This window comes from Astatotilapia calliptera, chromosome 11, assembly GCF_900246225.1.
Source record: "Astatotilapia calliptera chromosome 11, fAstCal1.2, whole genome shotgun sequence".
In the NCBI taxonomy this organism is placed as follows: domain Eukaryota; kingdom Metazoa; phylum Chordata; class Actinopteri; order Cichliformes; family Cichlidae; genus Astatotilapia; species Astatotilapia calliptera.
In genome coordinates, this window is record NC_039312.1 from 22882953 (window position 1) to 22905397 (window position 22445).

At 41.8% G+C, this 22445-nt stretch overlaps 2 protein-coding genes across 3 annotated transcripts; both read right to left on the reverse strand.

Annotated features, from left to right (window-relative positions):
• Positions 1–1492: 1492 nt before the first annotated feature.
• Positions 1493–7771, reverse strand: gnb3a (guanine nucleotide binding protein (G protein), beta polypeptide 3a). Of its 2 annotated transcripts, XM_026185678.1 has the most exons (10): positions 7475–7771; positions 5757–5857; positions 4853–4961; positions 4591–4736; positions 4265–4328; positions 3802–3964; positions 3649–3715; positions 3361–3562; positions 3038–3254; positions 1493–2614 (listed from the first exon to the last, which is right to left on the reverse strand). In XM_026185678.1, the coding sequence occupies exons 3-10, from the start codon at positions 4907–4909 to the stop codon at positions 2508–2510; spliced, it is 1023 nt and encodes a 340-aa protein (XP_026041463.1). In that variant the 5' UTR covers positions 4910–4961; positions 5757–5857; positions 7475–7771; the 3' UTR covers positions 1493–2507. The 2 variants fall into 2 exon arrangements, with proteins under 2 accessions (XP_026041463.1, XP_026041462.1); XM_026185677.1 differs by lacking the exon at positions 5757–5857.
• Positions 7772–12065: 4294 nt separating this feature from the next.
• On the reverse strand, positions 12066–22399 carry p3h3 (prolyl 3-hydroxylase 3). The gene is made up of 16 exons (XM_026183343.1): positions 21629–22399; positions 20130–20314; positions 19743–19901; positions 18173–18365; positions 17959–18090; positions 17712–17854; positions 17411–17500; positions 17267–17319; positions 17099–17178; positions 16098–16225; positions 15929–16024; positions 15707–15857; positions 15448–15565; positions 13456–13531; positions 13227–13367; positions 12066–12440 (listed from the first exon to the last, which is right to left on the reverse strand). Exons 1-16 carry the CDS (start codon positions 21921–21923, stop codon positions 12273–12275), a joined length of 2208 nt encoding a protein of 735 aa, XP_026039128.1. The 5' UTR covers positions 21924–22399; the 3' UTR covers positions 12066–12272.
• Between the last annotated feature and the right edge of the window lie 46 nt (positions 22400–22445).

The window sequence follows — 22445 nt, forward strand, 5'->3', positions numbered from 1 at the left end:
CTACCAGTTCATTCAGCAGGTTACCTTGATGTCTGCTGAGTTGCTGTCATGTGATTGGCTGTTTGACATTTGCACTAGCGAGCACTATAGCAGGTGTACCTAATAAAATCTTAGGAAAAACAGACATTTTAGCATTAATTAGATGTAGCCCTTTTTTTAAAGTTTTTACATTTATTCATTTTTACTTTTTTGTCACAAGGAAACAACAGAAGAGAGAAGGGTGTGGAAAGAGTAACAGGAAATAAATAAACAGCACAGTAGTAAACAGTCTTTCTATACTCTAAATGTTTGACTTGCAGGCAGATCATGTGGCCAGCCGATGATCTGTTCTTGGAGGAGCAGCTCCTATTTATGGTCTTTTTACATGCAATATTCAAAAGGGAGGAATATCGTCATATTTAATCGTGCCACTAGGTATCAGTCCCAAAAGTGTCACTGGGATCCTTGAAAATATCACAACCAAATATGTCCTCTAAAGTGTTTAGTGTCAACATTATTAAAGTCCATTGGCATGCTCGTAGTTTTGTACATGAACTGCTGTGACTGCACACTTCTACACAGTTTGTCCAGGGGTATATTTGTATGATGTGTACCTTCAATCGCTCCATCATCTTCTGGTGAAATTCCCTTTTGAATCTCTGTATTATAATTAATGTATTATAACTTGATAGAGAACTTGTGTTTTGGAGATATTCACATGTACATGAGTATGGGCGGAGTTAAATCTGGATGATAAGATCATCTGTGAGTAATGCCATTATATGGTTCTCCTTAGCTATTAGTTCCTATGAGTCAAGGCCTCTGTGAATATTCCATAAAGGGGTGAGCTGAGGCAACAACCCTGCATCTGTCTGACAGGTGATCTTTATTCTAGCATTTTTACCTGAGGCTATATCATCCTCATTTTTTTATGATTAATTTTAATTGATAATATGGGGATAAAAGAGGTTGGTCAAGGTGAAGGTTTTACAGTGTGGATGGGAGTGAGGCTGATTGAAGCAGTTTGCACTTTCACCTCACAGTAAGAGGGTCCCTGGTTTGAGCTCCAACTGGTGCATGTCTATGTGGGGGTTGCTTGCTCTTCCTGCGTCTGTGTGTGCTTCCTCTGGGTTCTCCTGGCTTCCTCCCACAGTCCAAAGACATATATGTTAGGTTAGTTGGTGTTTTTAAATTAGCTGGATGCAATATGTGAGATAGATGAAGAGCAGATTTTTAAAGATCTGCTCATTTATAAAATCAATCAGGGTTTGTTTAGCATGCAGCTGTGTGTAAAAAGCCTGCAAGGCTTCACATCTGAGCTTGTTAAATGCACAAAGAGCCTGTTTATCCTTAAGAGAAACTACATTCTTATGCTTTTGTCTAGACAACTCAAGTCACGCTACAAATAAATGCTCACATTTTCTCTACAGTGAAATCAAAGAAAACAGAAGCGTGGCTGACATTTCACATGCTTCACTCGTATCTAGAAGGATTTGAATGCCAGAAATAAACATTTAGACTTGTGTAATGCAGATCTTTATTAGATAGTGCTGCTTCACTTTGTACAGTGTGTATCCACTCTGGAAAAGAGCCCGTTTAAATTAGAGTTAGATTGTTTTTTTCATTTTTATATACACAACCTGTCCTTCAAGTTTAAAGGTTTGCATGCAGAGGAAAAGTAAGCACTTATATACACATTCAGATGTACTACTCATAAGCACGGCAGCCATTACCATCCATGTACCACTCATACAAAGAGTCCTGTCCTGAAACAAATGGGTCATCTTTTTATGTAAGTGCTTAGCGAAGCATGAAAATCATTTTATTATCCCATCTGTCAGTTCAGCAGTTTACCCAAAGGACTTTTCAGGTCTAGCTACCGAGGGGTTAGGCCGAGTGATGAGACCCGAAATCCTGGTAAATATTGTCCATCGATCACACACAAAAACACACGCTAATGCAGACATCTGCAAGCTAGAACTCCATTTTAACTAAAGTTAAGAAAATGAACAGGAAGTAAATGTAAGCATCTAGAGAATCTACCAAAACTAACAACAAACAACAGCCTGAAACAATAAAGCTCATATTATTTATATGATTTAACTTATGCTATGATAGAAATCACAGCATGTTAGTAAGTTACCCAACACAACATATGCTTCATCTGGACGTATTCAATTCTATCTCATCCTGTGTGCTACCGTTTCCATTTGGCAACTGTTCTCAAATTGCTGTAATTAATGTGCATCCATGTGAACCACAGTAGAATTAACTACTGATGGGAATGACATTTGCTCAGACCCCCGAACCCAGAATTCCCCCATAACGTGAGAAGAAAGTTTGGAGCGCAACGTGATGGAGAGGAGAGAAAATCTTCACATTACAACCCCACTCCACCGTTAGATAGGACTTGGCACAATTTGACATACCCTCTTCTCACCCCATGTGACTCCTCATCCCCTCCCACAGACCTCAATTTCTTTATATTTTCTTCACTTCACTAAGTGCTCTCTTTGCAATGAACAGCCTCAGTTCCAGATCTTGAGGAAGCTGTCCCAGGATCCCGTGCAGCACGCCATGCCATCCGTGGATACGCCGATGCAGCTCACTCTGTTGTCGTGACCAGCCAGCACACCTGAACAGCAGCAAGCAGGGAAATAAATGAGTCAAAGGGTCAAACATTTTGAAATAAACTTCCAATTCAGATTTATCTCCCAGTTTTTTCTTTTAGTTCACTTATGTGCAAAACTAAACTTTACAAGGAAATGTAACTAAAAGAATATTGTGTGCTTTTAAAACTAATAATAGACGGAAAATGTAGTTTTAGTCTTTCTTGTTTGGTCAGATTTGTCCAGCAGCATTAAGAGGAGTTGGTTCAAATATTTATTGTCCCTGGGGTGTATATGGGACTGTGTGTCAGGTGTTTGTGTTGCATTATATTACTGTATTGAAACCACAATGACAGAAAGAAGAGAGCAAACTCACTCTGGAAACTAAGTGAAAGGAATATAGCAGAAAAAAGATGGAGAAAAAAAAGTCGAGTAACTCGGTTCCTCACCGACTCTCTCGGCTTTGAGCGAGTCCCAGATGTTGACGTTGAAGTCGTCGTAGCCAGCCAGTATCAGGCGTCCAGACAGGGAGGGGGCCAGAGAGGTCACCCCACACATGATGCTGCTGTCCTGGTAGGTGATGAGCTCCTGGTCAGCTCGCATGTCGTACATCTTGCAGGTGGCGTCATCTGATCCTGTTATCACTGCATTACCGTTGGGGAAGAACTGGAGGAAATAGAAGTGGTTAGAAAGCGTGCCTCCTTGGACAGGACGCGCTGAGAGCTTTGCACACAATAGAAAAGGAAATCTTTTTTTCCCCCTTTGTTCTCACCCCAATGGCGTTGATGTCACTCTCGTGACCTCCAAAGGTCTGTCTGCAGGTGCCCTCCCTGATGTCCCACAGCTTAGCTGTGAAGTCACAAGCCCCTGAGATGAAAAACTTGAAGTCTGGGGACACGCCGAGGGACATGCAGTCTCCCTGGTGTCCGGCAAACACAGTCTTCTGGGTCCCCGTCTCAATGTCCCATAGTACGCTAGAAAGGCAAGTTTAATTCAATTTAAAGTGCAAAAGAATCAATTCAAGCTTTCTTTTGTTCAGTAAATCGAACTATATTCTTACCAAGTGCAGTCGCCTGAGCTGGTGATGATCTCAGTGTCGCTGAGGAAACGACAGCAGGACAGGTAACCTGTACAACCACAGAAATACCACATGGGGCACTGCAGGACTCATCACAAAGGAGCGTTTAATTTCTGTTTCTTGTCACCTTCCTACCTGTGTGCGCTGCCAGCTCTCTCATGACCTTGACATTCCCATCCTTGCCTTTCAGGTTGTAGATGGAGCACATGTTGTCCAGACCGCCACACGCCACAAGGTTTCCAGAAGGTGCGTAGGCACAGGTCATCACCCACGATGACTTGAGGGGGATGGCATTCACCTAGGTTTACACAGAGGACAGGAGAGCTTGTTTTCAGCCTCTGAATTTACTGTTGTGTATTTAGTTGTCTCACGATGGAAATTTAGATCCTGTAACTTTTAAAGGTATGTGCTTAAGTCTTAATGTTTGAGCGAGAGATGCTCAAGGCACAGTGAGAAGTACCTTGTGTATTTTGGTGTGTTTGAGAGTGAATACACCCTGCAAGGTTTACAACCACGTTTACTTTGGGTTTAGGTATAGCTGGAAACAAAAATTCCTATTACCGGAATTGTAATAGACCTGCCCTTTGGCCTCTCCTACCTTGTTGGTCGTGATGGTGTCCCACACTATGAGTTTTCCATCCTGCGAGGCACTGACACACAGCCTGGGGGAGAAATGTGGATTAAAATCAGCAAAGAAACCCAAAACATGTGAAGCAGAGGCTGTAACATTAAGAATATGCTCCCCCCTATCAATTTACTCAGTTTAAAGCAAATCTAATTTACTATCTCCCTTCTGCATATCTGGACTTTTCTCACTTTCCTCACAATTATTTAGAAAATTATTAGAAAACTATCAGATCTTGGCTGCAACACAAACAAAAAAGCAGGTGTTCTTTCAATTTGTGCAGCATGTTGGGTAATTACTTTGAATCAGTGGACCAGTGCATTGCATAGATCTTGGCAAGATGACCCCTTAGTGTTTTCCTGGTCTTCATCTGGACACGCCCCATCACTGTGATCCCAGCTACTGCCTCCTGCAGTGTGGTATCCTGCACCGCCTTGCGAGCTGCCTGCAGAGCACACACACACAAAGTGCCGTCAGGAATAATATGTCAACACACGTCAGACAGAACAGTATGTGTATTATGCTGGATCTACCACAGATGATATATTGTGGCCAACTTACGGTAATCTGGTCTTTGAGACTATCTGCCTCCTTTCGAAGTTGCTCCATTTCACCCATGGCGATCAATCAATAGTGGGCTGTAGAGAAGATGTCAGAAGAGGCCGTAGTCCTGGGAATAAGAAGGAGAGTTCCGGTGAAGCAGCATGAACAAACTCAGTCACCAAGAAATCATAAAATCTTTGCCAAGTCACCCGCGCTATCCTTCCATCCCAGAATTTTACCTGCATTTACCTGTTAACCTCCCTACTGCAGGTCTCCAGGTAAGTGCTGCTTTGCAAGTCAAACCACCCCCATCAGCTTTGCAAACTTTTTCTAACTTCGCAGGAACATACAGAGAAACCCACAAGACACACCTACACTCAGACACGCACGCACAGGCAGACCGTATGAATATTCACCCGGTTAAAGTTTGCTCTTCAGACGATGTGAGAGCAAAGATCCTCACCCTCAATGTACACACAAACCAGTATGTCCTGTAATGATGCGTATCAGCTCTCACTCGCTGCCTCTCAGCTTCACGGCAAATTCACAACACTTGTAGAGGAATTTGTGCCATTTAACACTCCAGCTGAGCTCTCATCTGCTGCTGATGGCTATTAAATTTGCTAATGTGATGATTAAATGAGCAATGTTTAGCGGTACAACCAATCGCCTAATGGTCAGACTCATAAAGTGTGACAAATGTAATCAACGCACAACTGAAGAGGCAGCCAGAAAGTCAAAAAGTGGCACAGAGAAGTTCAGATGGAAAAGCACGGCGTTAATTTCTCAGGTGAAGCACCACAATATAAGCAAACTTTAAAAAGAAAACACACCCTTTTCAGTTTCTTGTACAAATATTAAAAGTTACTTCTTTTTCTTTCTAAAGCAATCAGTTTTCATGATGCCATTTCCTTTATCTTACCTTAAAAAGTGACAGGAGGGAATACTTGCGCTGATTTTACCGTTTGCGTCCCTGCAGCAATCTCTCGCTTTCTCTCCCCTCTACTATTTGAATGAGTGTCCCTGTCAAAACACATGACCAAGTGGATTTGCCTCTAATTTGTTTGAAGTGAAAAGGAGAGGAAGGGAAAGGAGGGAGTGACTCTGTAAAAGAAAGAGATTTGATTTAATTGTTTGCCACTGGGCTTTATGTGTAAAGCTAAAGTAAATGGATGATGGCCTGATGCGGCGCTCCAAAAACACACACCAGCCGCAGCAGCTACACTTTGGGTGTAGCTTTCTTAAACTGCTTACTGATACGTCGTCCCTGAAGTTTCTGAACCAAGGGGGATTTTAAAGCCTTTGCTCCAGATGTGGAAATTGCTCCAGCAATGAGCGTTTTAATGACGCTTGAGTGTTTTAGTCGTGCTATTACCCTTTTGCCATTGTGTTCCTGGGACCCTGCCATTGTTCCGTGTGATTAACTGACTGCTAGGGTGGTGGGATGGTGGAGTGCATTAACACAAACAGAGGGAGAAGTGGAGGCAGAGGGAGGGGAGGCAGGGGGTTGAAATAAGGGGGGGGGGGGGGAAGGGTAAGAGGTGAGGCAGGAGAGTGAGTTTTAAATCCTACTGGCTGAGATTTTAAGGGATGCCTTTTGAATCAAATCTGCTCTCATCCGATTACTGACTGCTCTTTGCATCTGGATAAGAGATGGAGAAAGGGATGGGGCGGCAGATAGGGGCATGAGAATGAGGTAGGGGGCAGATGGAGGAGGTGGGCAGAGGGAGAGCTGGTGAAAGGTGGGGCAGGGCCCATCAGTATGGCCAGTGATTCGACTTTGAATCAGAGAGCTCCTCAAACAGTTTCCCTCTTATATTCTTAAAGGGGATGTTAAGAAGTTGTTAAATGGCAGTGAATTATTAGTTTATGTGAAATAACATTTATGTCACTATTAAGATGTTTTTCATTGGCTTTAATTAAACCGTAACACTCAGTTCGCATCACAGTGAAAATGTCTTCCTGACTTCAGCCAAAGCACCTCTCCCTTCTCCACCAACAGTGTATATGACTTCTTGTAAAAGGCACACTGTAACAGATCATTTTTTTCACGTTGCATAAATGCCATCGACCACTTCTCCAACTCTTAAAACTTCAAACAGCCGATGCTTTGATTCTTAAGTTTACACGGAAAATAATAACTGGAATAACTTTACGCAGCTCTGTCATGCAGATTATGTCCGATTGCATTAAGAGTCAGACCACGAAAGGAGTTTGTTTTTTATTCAGATTATCAGAGCATACAATTAAATCACTATTGTATGCTGATCCCGTGCAAATCCCTCATCTGCATGTGCTGTAAGCAAAAGATGAAACGCAGCTAAAGACATCGGGTGTGCATCAGTATAAATGTGACATCTCCATACTCGATATTTAATCAGACTGTTTTAATAATCAGCAGGTTTCCAGCTTGAGAAGAACTCTTACACTTCTTTTCTGAAGTGTAGGAATCACAACACTCAAAACAACCACATTTAAAAACGTCACAAATATGGACACATTTTAAAAAGATATCAGCCGGAAATGTGTTCAGGTCCGTTTTGTATGACCCTTGATGCCCATGAAGCATGACACCGCAGCATATCCACAAAACTGAAAACATCAATGTCTGCTGAAAGGAACACATGACCATCCACTTACCAATCGGAGACTGCTATCGAGGTGTTCTGGTAGATCTTCAATCCCTCTTCCTGCAGCGGCCTCTCTCAGGTTGCTGTCATAAGTTCAGCCTGTCTGTTCCTACTCTTTCCTCCACTCATTCGCTTTTGGTATCGCGGACAGTGCGGTATTCCTCACTTGCCTCACTGCTCCTATGAGGAACAAATGAGGATTGGAGGGATGAAGGGAGATCAGCAATGAGGGGATAAACCCTGGGATGGAAGAGTAAGGGGGAGGGGGGGTGATGGTGAAATAGACAGAAAGGGAGAAGAAACAGTGGGTGAAACCAAACAAGGTGCAGAGCATGTCTGTAGGGTCACAAGACATGAGCCGGGGTGAATCCAAGTCAAAAGACTAAGAGATGGAAATCGTGGAGGGGAGGGAGAAGAGGATAAATAGAGGACCTGGGAACATGGCTTTTTATGGTGCTGAGATAGTTTTCAAAAGATCTATGACTGACAGGAGGGTTTGTGTTTTGTAAACCTGAGGTGAAGCTAATATTAGAAAGTGTATGGGCAGAGGGGGAGATTGGCAGTGTAGGGATCAGACTGGCTACAATGATAAAGCAAGAATAACTGCAGGATTAAGGGGAATGGATGATTCTTACACACAAGCAGACCAACAACCATGGGCATTTCCTGACAGTGTGTAGAGCGTGCGCCACTATAGCTGTCTCCTATGTTCTTTGTCATCTAAAGGTAGAGATAAAGAGCCACAATATCCCTTCGGTTTGCTCGAGTTCTGCCCACACATCTAAATTTAGAGGTTTCTGTTGTCACTCGTCTGTTGATGTGCCACTCCACAGCTTTTGCACATTATCTAACAGAGTAAATCACCTGTGTTAGTTACGAAACAACGCAGCTTGCACTCACGATCATGACATTGCATTGTTAGGCAGAGAGCCGGATCGACGAGAACAGACTGCGTTTGACCCAAAAGGCCTGGGAGAAAGTCACCGAATCAGGTGCTGAATCCCAACTGCATTATTAAAGGGAGCTCCCATTCCTTTCTCCCACTGAGGTTTTCACATGGATCAGGAGAGTCACTTTATTGAGAGTTACTTTCTGTAGCTGAAGTATGTTCATGAAAAATGTATGGCAGCGCTATTGTACTGCAGTGTCTGTAACTTCTCCTTGAAATTTGTGTCAAATACCGAGTGTCCTCTGAACAAGAAGAACACATTCAAATCCTAAACTAGTCCTAAAACAAATTTGCTTAGGGGTGTTTACAAGTACACAGTGACAACATGCAAAACATCCCAGTCTAAGACCTTGTTTAATGCTCTTTCTCTAAAACACACTTCACTTAGTTGCAAAGAATAATTAGAAAATATAACATAAAATCCTGCCCATGAACAAATTAAATCCTACTTGTTCCAATATAGAACAAGTAGCCCAGATATCACATTGCTACTTTCCAGGCAAACCCTTGTTGACACGGATTCGGACAGTTGAACGCCATCAGACAATACGAATCCCTTGTTTGCACATTTGTGAACATATCTGTGTTTGGAGCAGAAAAGCCTTTGCTGTGTGCTTCCTGGCTTCATTCTGTGATTCAGCGCGGCTAAATTGAGCTCTGCAGTTTAAAAGCGTTGACCTTTGCTCGCTGGATTGTGGTAACGGCAGTGGTGCTGACCCTTGATTTGGAGAAATGGAGTCAGGGAAGCACAGGCTGTGAAACGGCGAGTGAAACAGAGAGAAAAAACAAAGAGCAAAACAAGGGATTTGTTAGCAGAGGCACAGAAACAGGGCGGGATAAAGACAGAAAGAGTGTCCGATTATGGGTTACTATTTAAAGACTAACAATGCCGCGCTCTACTACAAGGAAAACTCTCAAAGTGGTTTGTAAAGTCTTATAATCTTCTATGATTTTATTACATTTACTACTGATGTTAAACCGACTGAACTGAAAGCAGAAAAGGTGAGCATCCCTCCCCGAGTGAGATGAAAATTTCACTGCACTCGGTCCCTGCACAGCACAATAAAAACAAGAAGAGGAGAGTTTGTTTTGTTTACTTTGCACACGCTGAAAGAGATCTCTGAACATTTGATCTGTGGGAGGAGTGAGTGGATTAAATGACAAATGTGTCAGACACAAACATGTTGTTAGACTGCTGATGTTTTTATAACTCATTATGGTCTAGACGACCCTTACTGAAGTTCAAACCCAGTATCAAAATGGAGCAGAAAGCTGATTTAAATGACTTTGAGCACGGCATAGTTGTTGGTGCTACAAAGTAGATCATCAGTCACTTCTGCTGGCTAAGAACAGAAAACCGAGACTACAATTCACATAGGATCACCAAAATTAGACAACGGGAAATTAAAAAAGCATTGCTTGGTTTGATGAGTCCCAATTTCTGCTGTGGTGTTTGAGTGGTGGGGTCAAAATTTGACACAACACGAAAGCATTGTTTCATTCTGCCTTGTAACAGCTGCTCAGGCTGCTGGTGGTGTAACAGTGTGTGTGTGTGTGTGTGTGTGTGTGTGTGTGTGGGGGGGGACTTTATTACCAGGTGTGGATCACTGAAACACCACAGCCAACTTGTGAACTGTTCCTGACCATATCCTTCCCTTTATAATGTGCCATTTTGCTCAAATCCTCACAAACTGGTTTCTTGACAATGAGTTCACTTGTACTCAAATAGCCTCCACAATCACCAGATCTCAGTCCCATAAAGCACCTTTGGGATGTGGTGGAACAGGAGATTTGCATCATGGATTTGCAGCTAACAAATCTGTAGCAATCGTGTGATGCTATTATGTGAATATGGTGAAAAATATCTGAGGAATGTTTTCAGCATCTTGTTGAATCTGTGCCGTGAAGCATTAAGACGGCTCTAAAGGTGAAAGAGGATCCAACCCGATACTAGCAAGATGAACTTGAAAATGAAATAGCAAGTGAGTGGGTGTATATTCACCTTGCATATGTTCCCAAGCAATATCTGTGCACTCTCAGCAGGCGGTTTGTGCTTAGACAAAAACATCTGTCAATCAGGTGTGGGTATAATTTGACTGATATTTCAAGGTTTTACTGTTTACATTAAAATGACGAGCATTCGTTTTTCTGACAAGTTTCTTTCAGTATTCGTGTGTAAACTGGCAGTGTTTTGATGCAGAGATTAGCAGACGAGGTCGTCTCACAGCAACAAGGTTCTGGGTTCAACTCAAAGTTGATTTTCTGAGCCGTCTGCAGGGGAGTCGAGGAGAAAAAATCTCCTTCCACTTTCCAAGCAAACTCAAATGACTGCGAAGACTTTTCACCTTAGACTGTGTCTGATGGTGCAACTACCCTGAAGGGTTCAACAGTAACAGTAAGCTGCTGTAAACAGAGTACAGTTTCTTGTTCTAACTGTATGTAAGCAGTTGGTGTGTTGAAATGTTGCATCTCTGCTGCTGTTCTTTTAACTTTTGATACAGGCTACCCCTATAAACAGGAATGTAAAATAAAAACTGGAATCTTATTATTTCTGTTTACTCTACTCTTCAAAATTACGTAAGGCACCAAGGCCAGACATCATCATCAGGCAACCAATAGGAGGTTAGGGTCATAATCACAAATAGTAGGAAATGTGATATAGGAGATGAGTATCCTGTCTGCTACTCACTACACACAGCACTTAATTATAATAACACCAGTTTTATAACTATGCGGCTGAGCCTTACATAATTTCTGCTGCTCATGTAAAAACATAGAAATTTGATGTGTACATTTCTCGTTTGTATACGCAGGTATCATTAGACGGCTGTGATCTTTAATGTGCCTTTAAAAAGCATTAAAATGCATTATGCATAAAATGCTTTTTAGTGACTAACTACTACTTAAGTGAAGATTAATGCGGAGGTGTTTTGGGCGCTACGTGGTCTCAATGTGAGAGGGAGGGAAGAGGTTAAACCCAAGGCTGCATTAAAAAGGGCCCACCGACCCAATTCCAGCAGCAGGGGATTATAACACAGGGGGGAGTAAGAGTGTTAATATGGGCCATGAATGGTACTTAAGTCGGCACCTAATGCACAAGATGAAAGCAGAGGAGGGGGGCTGAGTGGAGGCTCTGGTTGTAATGGGGAGGATAAGATGGGAGAAGGTGGTCGAGTGTCACTGCGCTGGATGTGAATGATTAAATCATCTCTCCCGGATTACTATTCCATATTCTAAATGGGAGATGTTTTTAAGCTTCATAAACAAATGCACTCATTTATGAGGGATTAACAGTAATCTCTCTATTTCTATCTTTTTTTCCCCTCCCTCCACACCTCTCGCTGTCTGTCTCTGGTCCTTTTCTCCCTCTTTTACTGCCTCAAACGATAGTTTCTGGACAGCGTCACTGTGTTCACAGGTTCCTGCTGCTGTGTGGTTCCTATCTTATCATCCTATCTTTGTCTAACAGACTAAATAAACTTTAACCTTCTTTTTGTTTATTTTTAATTGTTTTTATCAGCAGGGTGTTAAAGAGGGTGTGCAGTAATCACCTAATAGATTACACAGACCTGTTTTCACATCATCTAATGCGCTCTCTGTTCAGCACTTGCATGCATTTGGCATACAATACCCACGATACACCTGTACAGAGTCACATTTACGACTTTTTTTATTCTCTTTGGTTTTTAGGGCAGTGATTGACATTAGAGGGACGACAGGACATTATTTCTCTCATATACCCTCATCATATACAGTATAAATACAGTATATACACAGATGCAAACTGTACACCACCAGGCAGCAACATGAAGAGGGTGAACGTGTGGGTAAATGATGGAGTGTGGGCTCATTCTGGCCCTCACAGCTCATCCTTGCCCCCCGTCACCCTGCCTCTCTCTCGCTTCTTCTCCTTTGTCACTTGGCTCCGAGCGTTACGGCTAGAGGTGGCACCTCCCTCCTTCTCCTCGTCCGTTTTCACCACACTGTGTCCATCTGCAGCCCACACGGCCTCTGCCTCCTCTCGCTCCTGAGGGAGAGATCCAAAATGCAGCTCAAATATTGACTTCCTGCAGTCACAGTGACATAAAACTAAAGTTTGGGAGGAACATTCATCTTTGTTGGAATAATTTCAACTTCTCTTCTTGCACTTTCAGGACAATTTTTCTGTAAAAGAGATTCTCCTCTGTTAGAGTGAGCTTCATTTGCTCAACACGAGCCCACAGGGCAAACAATGACCAATGCGGGATAAACTAAGTTAATGAAACTTTGCTTGCATAACCAAAACTTTAATGAAAATGTAGCCAAGCAGATAATGTAAGGCTGGAGCTGAAAACCCCCTGTTCATCTAAGCAAAGTGTGTTTCTACATGTAAATTTAGATTTTCTTTTATCTACGTGATGCTAAAAGTTATGTAAACTGAGTCGTTTCGATAGTCTCTTTGGCTCGACAGCAGCTCTTCAGCGCAGCTCCTTACATCTCTGTTATTATCACTGATGAGGATGCACTCCCTCGCTGCAGAAAATCACAGCTTATTAAAAGAACTAAACATGTTTTGGTTTATAAATTGTCAGGGGCATGAAAAATGATTGCATTTATGATAAACCTAAAAGACAATGTCATGGCATCACCACAGACCAGGCACAGTAAATAGGAAAACATGCAAACAGCCACAAGATTTGCATTGTGCCCCAGCTGCTCATGTTATCCAACACCGGTATCATGACATCATCAACCACACGCCTGCAGGTGACCGGCCAGACCTGAGGAGGAGGAGAAGGAGGTCATGGCAGCTCTGTGCTGTCATAAAGCTCACCCTGTCCCTGTAGAGCTTCTCCTTTGTGAACCAGAGGGCCAGGGCGCACCGCCGGCCTCTGGTCACCGCGGTAACACCGTGAGGATTTACCGGACCCGAGGAGAAGCCCACCAGTCGACCACAGCTGGGTTTCACTCGAGCCTGAAGGCACAGAAGACAAGTTTACCAGCTCCAACAAATATATTAATTAAAGACTTAAAATAGTAATAAAAAGATTAGAATGACTTACCGTTACGGTCTTGGCATCTCTGTTAGTGAAGAACAACTCTCCGCCATCAAAGTTGTCATTCAGGTAGAGGATGGCGCTGTGAGACAGAGAGATGTTTGTCATTCAGTTGTAAAAGTAACCTGCTGTGTAAGAATTAGGCTGAAATCTGAGCATAAATGCACACACAGTCATTTGATTATTATAGTTTGTTATTACACTGTTATGTAGTCCTGCTAATTCCACTTTACATTTTAATCCCATTTATTTATTTTTAAATTTCACACCTATGTGGACCGTTTTAATTTCTCACTAAAACTTCTCATTTCTTCATCCATTTATTGGCCACTTAATATTTCTTCATTGTTTACTATACGATGAAGAAACAGGCAGGTGAAGATGTTGCGTCTAGGTGAGATTCTGTGCCATGGAGAAATGTCAGTTTAATCAATCATGCAAAAATAATATAACATTTAGATAAGAAAATTGTCCAAAAAAATAAAATAAATTCATTACCCCTGAAATAAAAAGAAATGTAACTTTACTTTGCAGCACTGCAGATTTCCTGCCACAAGGAAGGTCAAATCCAGGGTTAAAGTTTTAAAATGTGAAATAGAAACAATTAATCTGTAACAGGCTGGTTCTTCTGAAGGTTTCTTCCTGTTAAAAGGGAGTTTTTCCTTCCTACTGTCACCAAGTGCTTGCTCCTAGGGGGTCATCTTGTTGGGGTTTCTCTGTTTTGTTGTAGGATCTTTAACTTGCAATATAAAGCATCTTGAGGTGACGGTTGTTGTGATTTGCCACTGACTAAAATTCAATTCAATAATGTCACAAAATGTTAAAACTGACAGTTACATTTCATAACAGGAGCACTCAGACAGCCCACCTCCATCCACCTCATAACCATCTCATAAAATCTGAAAATGATATCTTGAAAACTGTGGACACTAAAGTGCTAACAAACAAACAGACAGACAAACAGAACTTGCAACAATTACATATTTCCTTCCTTTGGTCAAAGCAGAAACATTGAAACACTACCACCTACAACCATTTGGGCCTTTTTTTTGCCAAAAATTCAGCTCAAAATGTAACTAAGCCATTTCAGTCTCCAATTATTAACGTTTTTTTCCTTAGACTGACACCAACTTTAAGTGTCACGTTCAGTTTTCAGTTGCATTTATTTATGGAGTAATTGTGTTGTAGAGCAGTGTTTTCTCTGCTCTCCCTCCACCTCCATCGGTTCACGTAGCTCTAAGGTGTCATTATTTCCCCATAACAACAGAACAAAACTATTTATCAGTGACGACAGGTGCTCTGGTTGTTTTGATATTTGCCACAATTGTTCCCCTGAAACACTGTTTAAGACTTGCAGTGCAAACTAATGCTTTTTAGGTAATTCCCTATAAAATCAGCAACATCTAAGAAATGTTCCCACCTGTCCTCTTCAGACACAGCAAGATATTTTTCTGTAATCAGTTTTTGAGCACCAGTATCTCGGGATACATCATTGTTTAAACAGCAAAATTAGTTGCAGATACAAGCATGCTATGTTTTAGCTTTCCTTTGATTATTTGCTAAGGAGAGCTTCAAAAAGTTGACTTCATTTTCTAATACTAATATTGTAACACTCCCAAATGTAGCTTATGGCTGTGAAATGGAGAAACAACGTCGATGTTCACATCTTCTATATAATGGTTTGAAAATGTCACATTCCTCAAGCAGCTAAAGGTGTTTCTCAGAAAACTATTCTGAGCAGATACAAGTCTCTGGATCACAGAGTTCTTTGTTCAGTTTGTGACAGCTTTGTTCTGGCAACGATGACATGTACCATTCTCTCACTGTTATAAGCTGATGATATCTAAGTGACATTTTACCAGTAAAGGCGTATTAAAACATTCTGTTCGTGGATATTTGCTGGAATAAAATGGCTTGAGAACATCTTCTAAAATTATTTATGGAGCAAGTGTGAGCCCAAATTTATTATTAATCCACGAAGAGATGTTTTTTCAGTACCTGAGGTCTCTGTGTGTGAAAGCTGGTGGTTCCTTCCAACACTGCTTGGTTTCCGGCTCGAGGAGACAGTTGTCAACGTGGACGGGGTGAGAGAGGTCCAGCCTGCCCTTCTGATCCTCTGATTTAAAAAGAAAAAACAGAACAAGAACAAAATAACACATTTAACTTTAAGTAATGAAGTAAGAATAGAGTGGATGATTTGGGTACACATTAGAGAACCTGTTCCAATTATCCTAGTATTGAGTACTGTTGGTTTTACCTGTGACAGCAGTGCGACAGACCAGGTGTGTGAAAGTGATGAAAAGTCCTGAGGGGCTCCTGAAGTAGGAGTGCAGCACGGTTCGCACTCTCTCACCCAGCTCATGTAACAGCTTGGCATCTGATTGGTTCACCAGGCCTTCCTGAGCCAACTGAGGAAGAAACAGCAGTGAGGGTCACGAGATGCTCGTAGACCTGCTTCAGTTACATCATTTCCACCCACCTTCACCGCCCTGAGGACAGTCAGACCTTCAAACGTCTCATGAGGAGTGTGTGGAGACCGCCGTCCTCGATAACCATCTCCAAGAGATCCTGCCACCTATGAGAGACCATGTAAATGTGTAAGTTAGGGGTTTTCACATGCATGCGTTAAAAAAACTGATTGAACTTACTGATGCTAACTGCAGTATTCTGTCACACTCCTTCTCCGTCATGACTCCATCCAGGACGACTCGATTGGTGCCATTCAGCATCTCGTCATCCATTGTGATAGTCACGCCCACCCGAGGCACCGGACCTCCTGCAGAGAGGACAAATAAGAAAGTATAAGACAGTAAGTGGGTCACCAGAAGATGGTGATACGACTGTGTTTTTGGTGATATGAAGTCGCAGAAGCTGCCAAATGGAAAATCTTTGCTTCTATAACAACAGCGTGTAATGGGGCGACCAGATCCCAACAAACTGAATGTATTCTTTTTGATTTTACTTTTATTTCAGGCACTGGTCTGTTTGGTCTTCAGGTTTCAGTAGATCCATAGAAACTGTGTCACTTCACGCCTCGTTTTCCTCTGTGTGAAACTGATAAATTATTCAAGCAAATAAGACAAAACTCTGTTTCTCGGTATAAACTGCCGCTTCAATTTCTTTGTAATAGTTTCCACAATATTGAACAAAACCCACAAAGCTTGTGACTTTTTGGTGACTTTACCTGATGGCCATAGCAGCAGACAGGTTAATCTCCACTTGACTATAAGTGACTCCTTCCCTGTTTTATATTTTAGAAAAGTCTAAGCAGTGTAATATAAAGAGTAGAATGTCTTCTAGTGTGTCATCTTTAACAGAGATGCCAGGAAACAGTGACACACTACATTTAAATGATCCTCTATTTTCACATACATAAGATGTGTGAGCTGTTATAATCTGTTTATCCTTACTCACAACCCTACAAAGCCTGTAGGTATGTGTGGATGTTATTCATTATTTCACTTGTTAATGGATAGATGGATGTTAATGGTTACATGCCAGATAAACAGGCATGTCTGTCATGGATACACTCGTGTTTCCTTGTTTTAAGCTAGCTGAAGTGTAATTAAGGTGACGAGGAGCTCTTCCCATGATGCCCTAGGTAGAAAAGGCTGAAGACACATAGCATAGGGAAAATACAGTCTCTCACCTGCAAAAAACCCACTGTCATCCACTTCCTCTTGCTGCTCGCCCACTTTCATTTTCTCATTTATTTTCTCTTTTTCAGCTCTAACAGTAAAACACAAAAGATACAGATGGAGTTTTCTGTTTCATTAGTTTCCACTAGTGACAGATTCACCTTTGATTTCTTTTTTACCTCCAGATCTCCCTCAATGATTCAGGTACAACTTCTTCTGGAGTCCAAAGATCCTGCACAGAGGGTGATGAAGAATCTCAGCAAAGAAATGCTTTATGGCTGGCTCTCTTGTCACTGCACTGCACATTTGGCATCAGTACTTACTGGATCTGTGAAAGTGAAGTCGAGGTTCTCCATACCAAAATACAACAGCTTCTTCTCCTGCAAGGAGTGGTTGATGTATCTGACAATCTCCTGTGTGACAAAAAACACACAAATCTGTGCTTAAACATGACTTTAAAGATGAATTTGAAACTTAATGCTTGAAATAACTGAACAAGAGAAGAGAAAAAATGTATTTCTCATTTAAATTACTTGGATTACTTTATTGGATTTATGACTTTTTACGTTTTTACACCACTGTGGTCATTTCAATATAATGAACCTTGAGTGGTTTGAATGGTACCTGAGCAGGCTGTGTGCTCTGTGACTCTGTGTCTCCCCCTAGTGTCTCATGGTAGAGCTGCAGGTTGTCTAAGGAGTCCTTGTCAGAGGGGTAAAACAGCAGGAGAGAGCGAAGCATCTGCAACGCCCCGCTTATGTCACCAGCTGCCGGGAATCGAGGATGCAAAGTAATGCAAAGTAGTGCATCAGTCTTAAGATGAATAATAAAATCACGTGTGTGACCTTCACATTGACCTAAAAAATCAGACCTTTAAACTGTGCGATGTGCAGATGCTCAAGCTGTGTTGGCAGGAAGTCCTCCTGAGCAGAAATCCTTCCAGGTCGTGTGGCCACTTGAGTCACGCATGACTGTCGGCATGAGAGCAGGGAGAGGGACAGGGCTGGACAGAAAACAAAAACTGGTGACATTTGGCTCTTTCTGGTCTCTTTCTGTCTGGCTCAAAACTTCTGCCTGCTTCTTACCTGCTGCCTTTTCAAACACGCCGTCAACGCTGTCAACTCCCCTGTCCTCAGGCAGCCGTTGGGAAGCGACTTCACACTGCACCCTGCACTCCTCTGTCTGCCGCAGGGTTTCATTCACACAAGCTTTCCATTTCTCTGCTGCTTGCTTCCATTCAGAGTTAGCCTCGAGCTGCAGTGCAGCATCATACAGGACCTGAAGTCAGTGACACAGAGACAGAGATTAACACAGAGAAATAACACAGTCACCATTTGCTTGCTAATTAAAAAAAACAAAACCTAATGAGTTGTGTATTGTTTTGTATCATAGTGTTTAAGAAATATAACACTTTTAAATATAACTATTTTAAAATTGCTGTGCAAAAGTATTCTCAGTGCTCCTCTAAGTAATCCTTACAGCAGCATTAACAAACATTTACCTGAGGAGAAAAAGATTAACCGTTTATAAAACACACACTTATCAATAACGATGAGATGCTATTGAATTATAGGTGGTTTACACACTGATTATTACAATCCTTATTGTTAAGTGTTACCCAAAGCTAAAGGCTAGCGTTTGATGATGAAGTACATTTTTACTTTTGAGATATGTGCATGTCATTACAGGCAGCATTTATGCCTAATCGTGATATAACACGTGTGGCTGGATAGTGAAAATGAGAGGCAGAGGCAGACACCTCACATCTGGATTGCACGGCTAGAAAACAGACAAGTGAAGGTGAGAGTGAGACAGAGAAATTCAGTCCCTCAGGCCACGTCTGACTCTCCACAGTGACGTCTCTAAAACCATTCTGTTTGAACGCACTTCATTAGCAGTTGAGTTGTGAACTTACATCAGAGTGAGGACTATTAGAGGACTAGCTATGGCTTAGTTAGGATCAATCAGTTAAAGAAAAGTCTGATATGTTTGTTCAAAGCCTTTAAACCTGTCTGCATATCGGCTATCATTAACTACGTAGTTAGCAAGGGCAAAAACTCTTCCACTGCTTAACTAGTGAATCAAAGCTTTTATGCTTTTTAGAAACTAAAACTGAGAACTATTGGTTCATTCCAGAGGACTTAAAGTGCTTCAAAAAGATAAGTAGTTTGGTCTTTCGTGCTATCTGCTTATAGTTGGACAATAGCAACACTAGCAGCTGTGAAAGAAGGTGGAAGGTAAGGCAATATGTTTGACTAGTGCTGACAAATACTGTTAACCTAACCATTAAGCCTCTTTAGATAAGTGTTCTTTATCTTCGCCTACAGATTTTATGACAATGAAGCAGCTTTTTAGAATTTCTGTTGAATTAAGATAATTTTTTAAGGTAATCACAACATTTTTGCTTTAAATTGCAACATTTAGAGTGGATGTAAGACAGCCTTCAGTTTTTTTAAATGTCTTTTTAAGACATAGAAATGTCATGTGTCTCTCCTCTGTGCTTATGAAGGTATGAGGGCTCCAAAATGCTGAAGAATCAGCTGATTCTGAATGGGTCAGACAGTACATTTATTCAGATTTGACTGATTTTTCTAAGCAGTGCAACCCAGTTTCTTCCCACTTACAATGTATGCCCCATTACTCTTCCCTCCTCACCCAGTGTTTCTCATTGTGACTCTCTCTGTCCTGAAAATCTTCCTCGGTCACGCCTTCCATCCGTCTGTACTTCTCGATGTTGTTTCTCATCTCCAGGTGAGAGGGGTTGGCCACAAAGTAGGTGTGAGCTGCCGATGCCGCCCTCTGCAACTTTTCCAGCTGATGTGGAGGAAAATGAGAGACTGAATGAAGTTTGTTACAGACCAATAAGGGTGTTGCTGTGATTATTTATGCAGCTGTGAGCTGAACTATAATTATGGCTGCAGACAATACTGACAGGTGCTTTCCTCTAAATGACAATTTGGAGCACAGTACTGGTAGAAGTAATGACAATTTAGGAGCTTTATTATGCAGCAGCTCCTTACGGCTGTGTAAAGAATGGCTTACCTTGTAGTAGGTGACTTGCAGAAAGTTATAAGGGTTGCGAGTGCCAAACTCGTATTCTATATCAGCAGAAACAGGAAGCTGTCCAACATGTGTGACAGAGCGTCCAATGCAGAACCTCAAACACTCAGCTTTTTGCTGCACCCAGTCCAGGGCCCAGAGGTCCCACATAGTCCCGTGTTCAGAGTCTAACAACACACACACCATTGAAAAAATGATAAGGTCCCAGCCTGTGGCATATATTTTATAAATTTTGAGTTCTAGAACTGCAATCAATCCACAACAAAACACAAAAAAGCTTATCTCACACATTCTTTGAGCTCTTGAGGTCACATTGTTCTTTAGCTACGCATTTAGACACCGAGAAGTGAGAGTGAAGCTGCCAGTAACTTCATAAAATCTAGTTTCCAACTAGTAATTAACACAGACTCAAAGCTATCTGTCTGGCTACATGATAGGTCCAATCTTTTTCTTCTTTTAGCCGTTCCCTTTAGGGCTGACCACAATGAATCCCCTGCCTCCATCTCACTCTTTCCCTATTATCCACCATCTGCATGGCCTCCTTCACCACAATGAACCTCTGCTGTGGCCTTCCTCTTTTTTTCTTACCTTGCAATATATATAGCCACTATGTCGCCTGTGCGTATGTCCAAACCATCTCAACCATGCCTCTCTAACTCGTCTCCACCCACTCCACCCTGCCTGCATTCCCTTCTTCACCTCTCCCTTGTGTACTGTTTGTCGCTTTGGATACCCCAGATATTTAAACTCATCTACCTTTACTACCTCTACTCCTCTTCTCTTCAGAGCATAGGTACACATCACTATTTCGTCTGCATGAATCCATGAATGCTCTACTTTACATATTCACTGAGTAGGTCAGTCATTTCTGGCCTTTCCTTAAAGTTGGCAGGTTTGAAAACATTCAGCAGGTTGTATGGAAGAAGGTACTAGTGACTGCTCCCTTATTTCTCACAGCAGATGCCCCTCCTGACATAGCCCTTCAGGTTCATCCCTGAGGGTGTGTTTGTGATCTAGCAAGTGTAATTATGTCAGTTGTGAGAAGCTAAAAGAATAATTGAATTTCACAAAATCTGTTCTAATATGTTGCATGATGCACTGATGACATTAATACCAGGGTATAAAATAAAAAGACTGGCTGACAGCTGATTCAGACACCGACACTTAGTCTGTGTTTTTTTGTTCCATTGAAGCAAATTAGCTTTAACTCTACACAGTTTTGAAACATCCAAGTCGCCCAAAACTGTGTCACAGATTATCTTTATTGGCCAATTTTTTTGCTGATATGCCAATATTAGTCAGCAGGGACAAAACTGGTCTACACCAGTGTTATATAGCTAATTTATTAATGCAGTTTAATGTAATTAACATGTTACTGACTGTTAATGAGCTTCTACAGCACCATTCAGGCGCATTGTTCAGACAGATCATCATATTACCAGTAATTGATCTGATATAATTTATATTACCGCCCAGCTTACCCAGTTTCTTCAGAGCCTCTGTCCCTGCTGCCATACAGTCGTCATAACACTGCCTGCGGACCCCGAACAGTGATTCCCTGGTCACGATGGATTTCTCCAGCAGCTCTGCAGCTTTGCCCCACTCCCCACTAAAATATGCGCGGACCCCGCTGTAATACAGAAAATCATACGGCTGCAGAAGTGACATAACATTGGGGCTGCCTCCTGCCCAAGCCGTTGAGGTAAAACTAAACAGTGCGAGAATAACACAATTAAACGCCACGTATACAGCCAAACGTCCCGATTGAAGCGCCATGGTCCGACAGGCAATCCCAGCAGAGGAGGCGAAGGTGGGAGCAGAGGAGGGACTCCAAGGGGAGAGCTACCCACAAAGTTTCCTCCCTGTTAAGAAAGTGGGGGCTTTTTTTGAATTTTGATGTACTTTTTAATGAATTTAATACATGTAATACAACACTGCGCGTTTATTAACGACTACCGTTGGGTTTGCTTGAGTTTGTCAAATTGGATTTGCGGTATTGATGAGTTTTGACTTGATTGAACTTGTTATGTCTGAAGCTACAGTATTTGTACCTCACCCGAGAGGAACCCGAAGTACGCAACCGACGTTACCGTAAATACAGATGTAAAACAACTTTGGTAGTTTGAAGTGAAACTAATAGTTGTTGGTTGTATTTTGAAGAAAGTAATCATTTCTTATAATTAATAAAGCACTAACGCACATTCACATTTTCATAAGGCGACTCGGCAGTGGAAATACCAAGTATAAAATAGTCGTTTTTGCATTACAAAAATGAGAACGCGTACCTATATCCTGTGG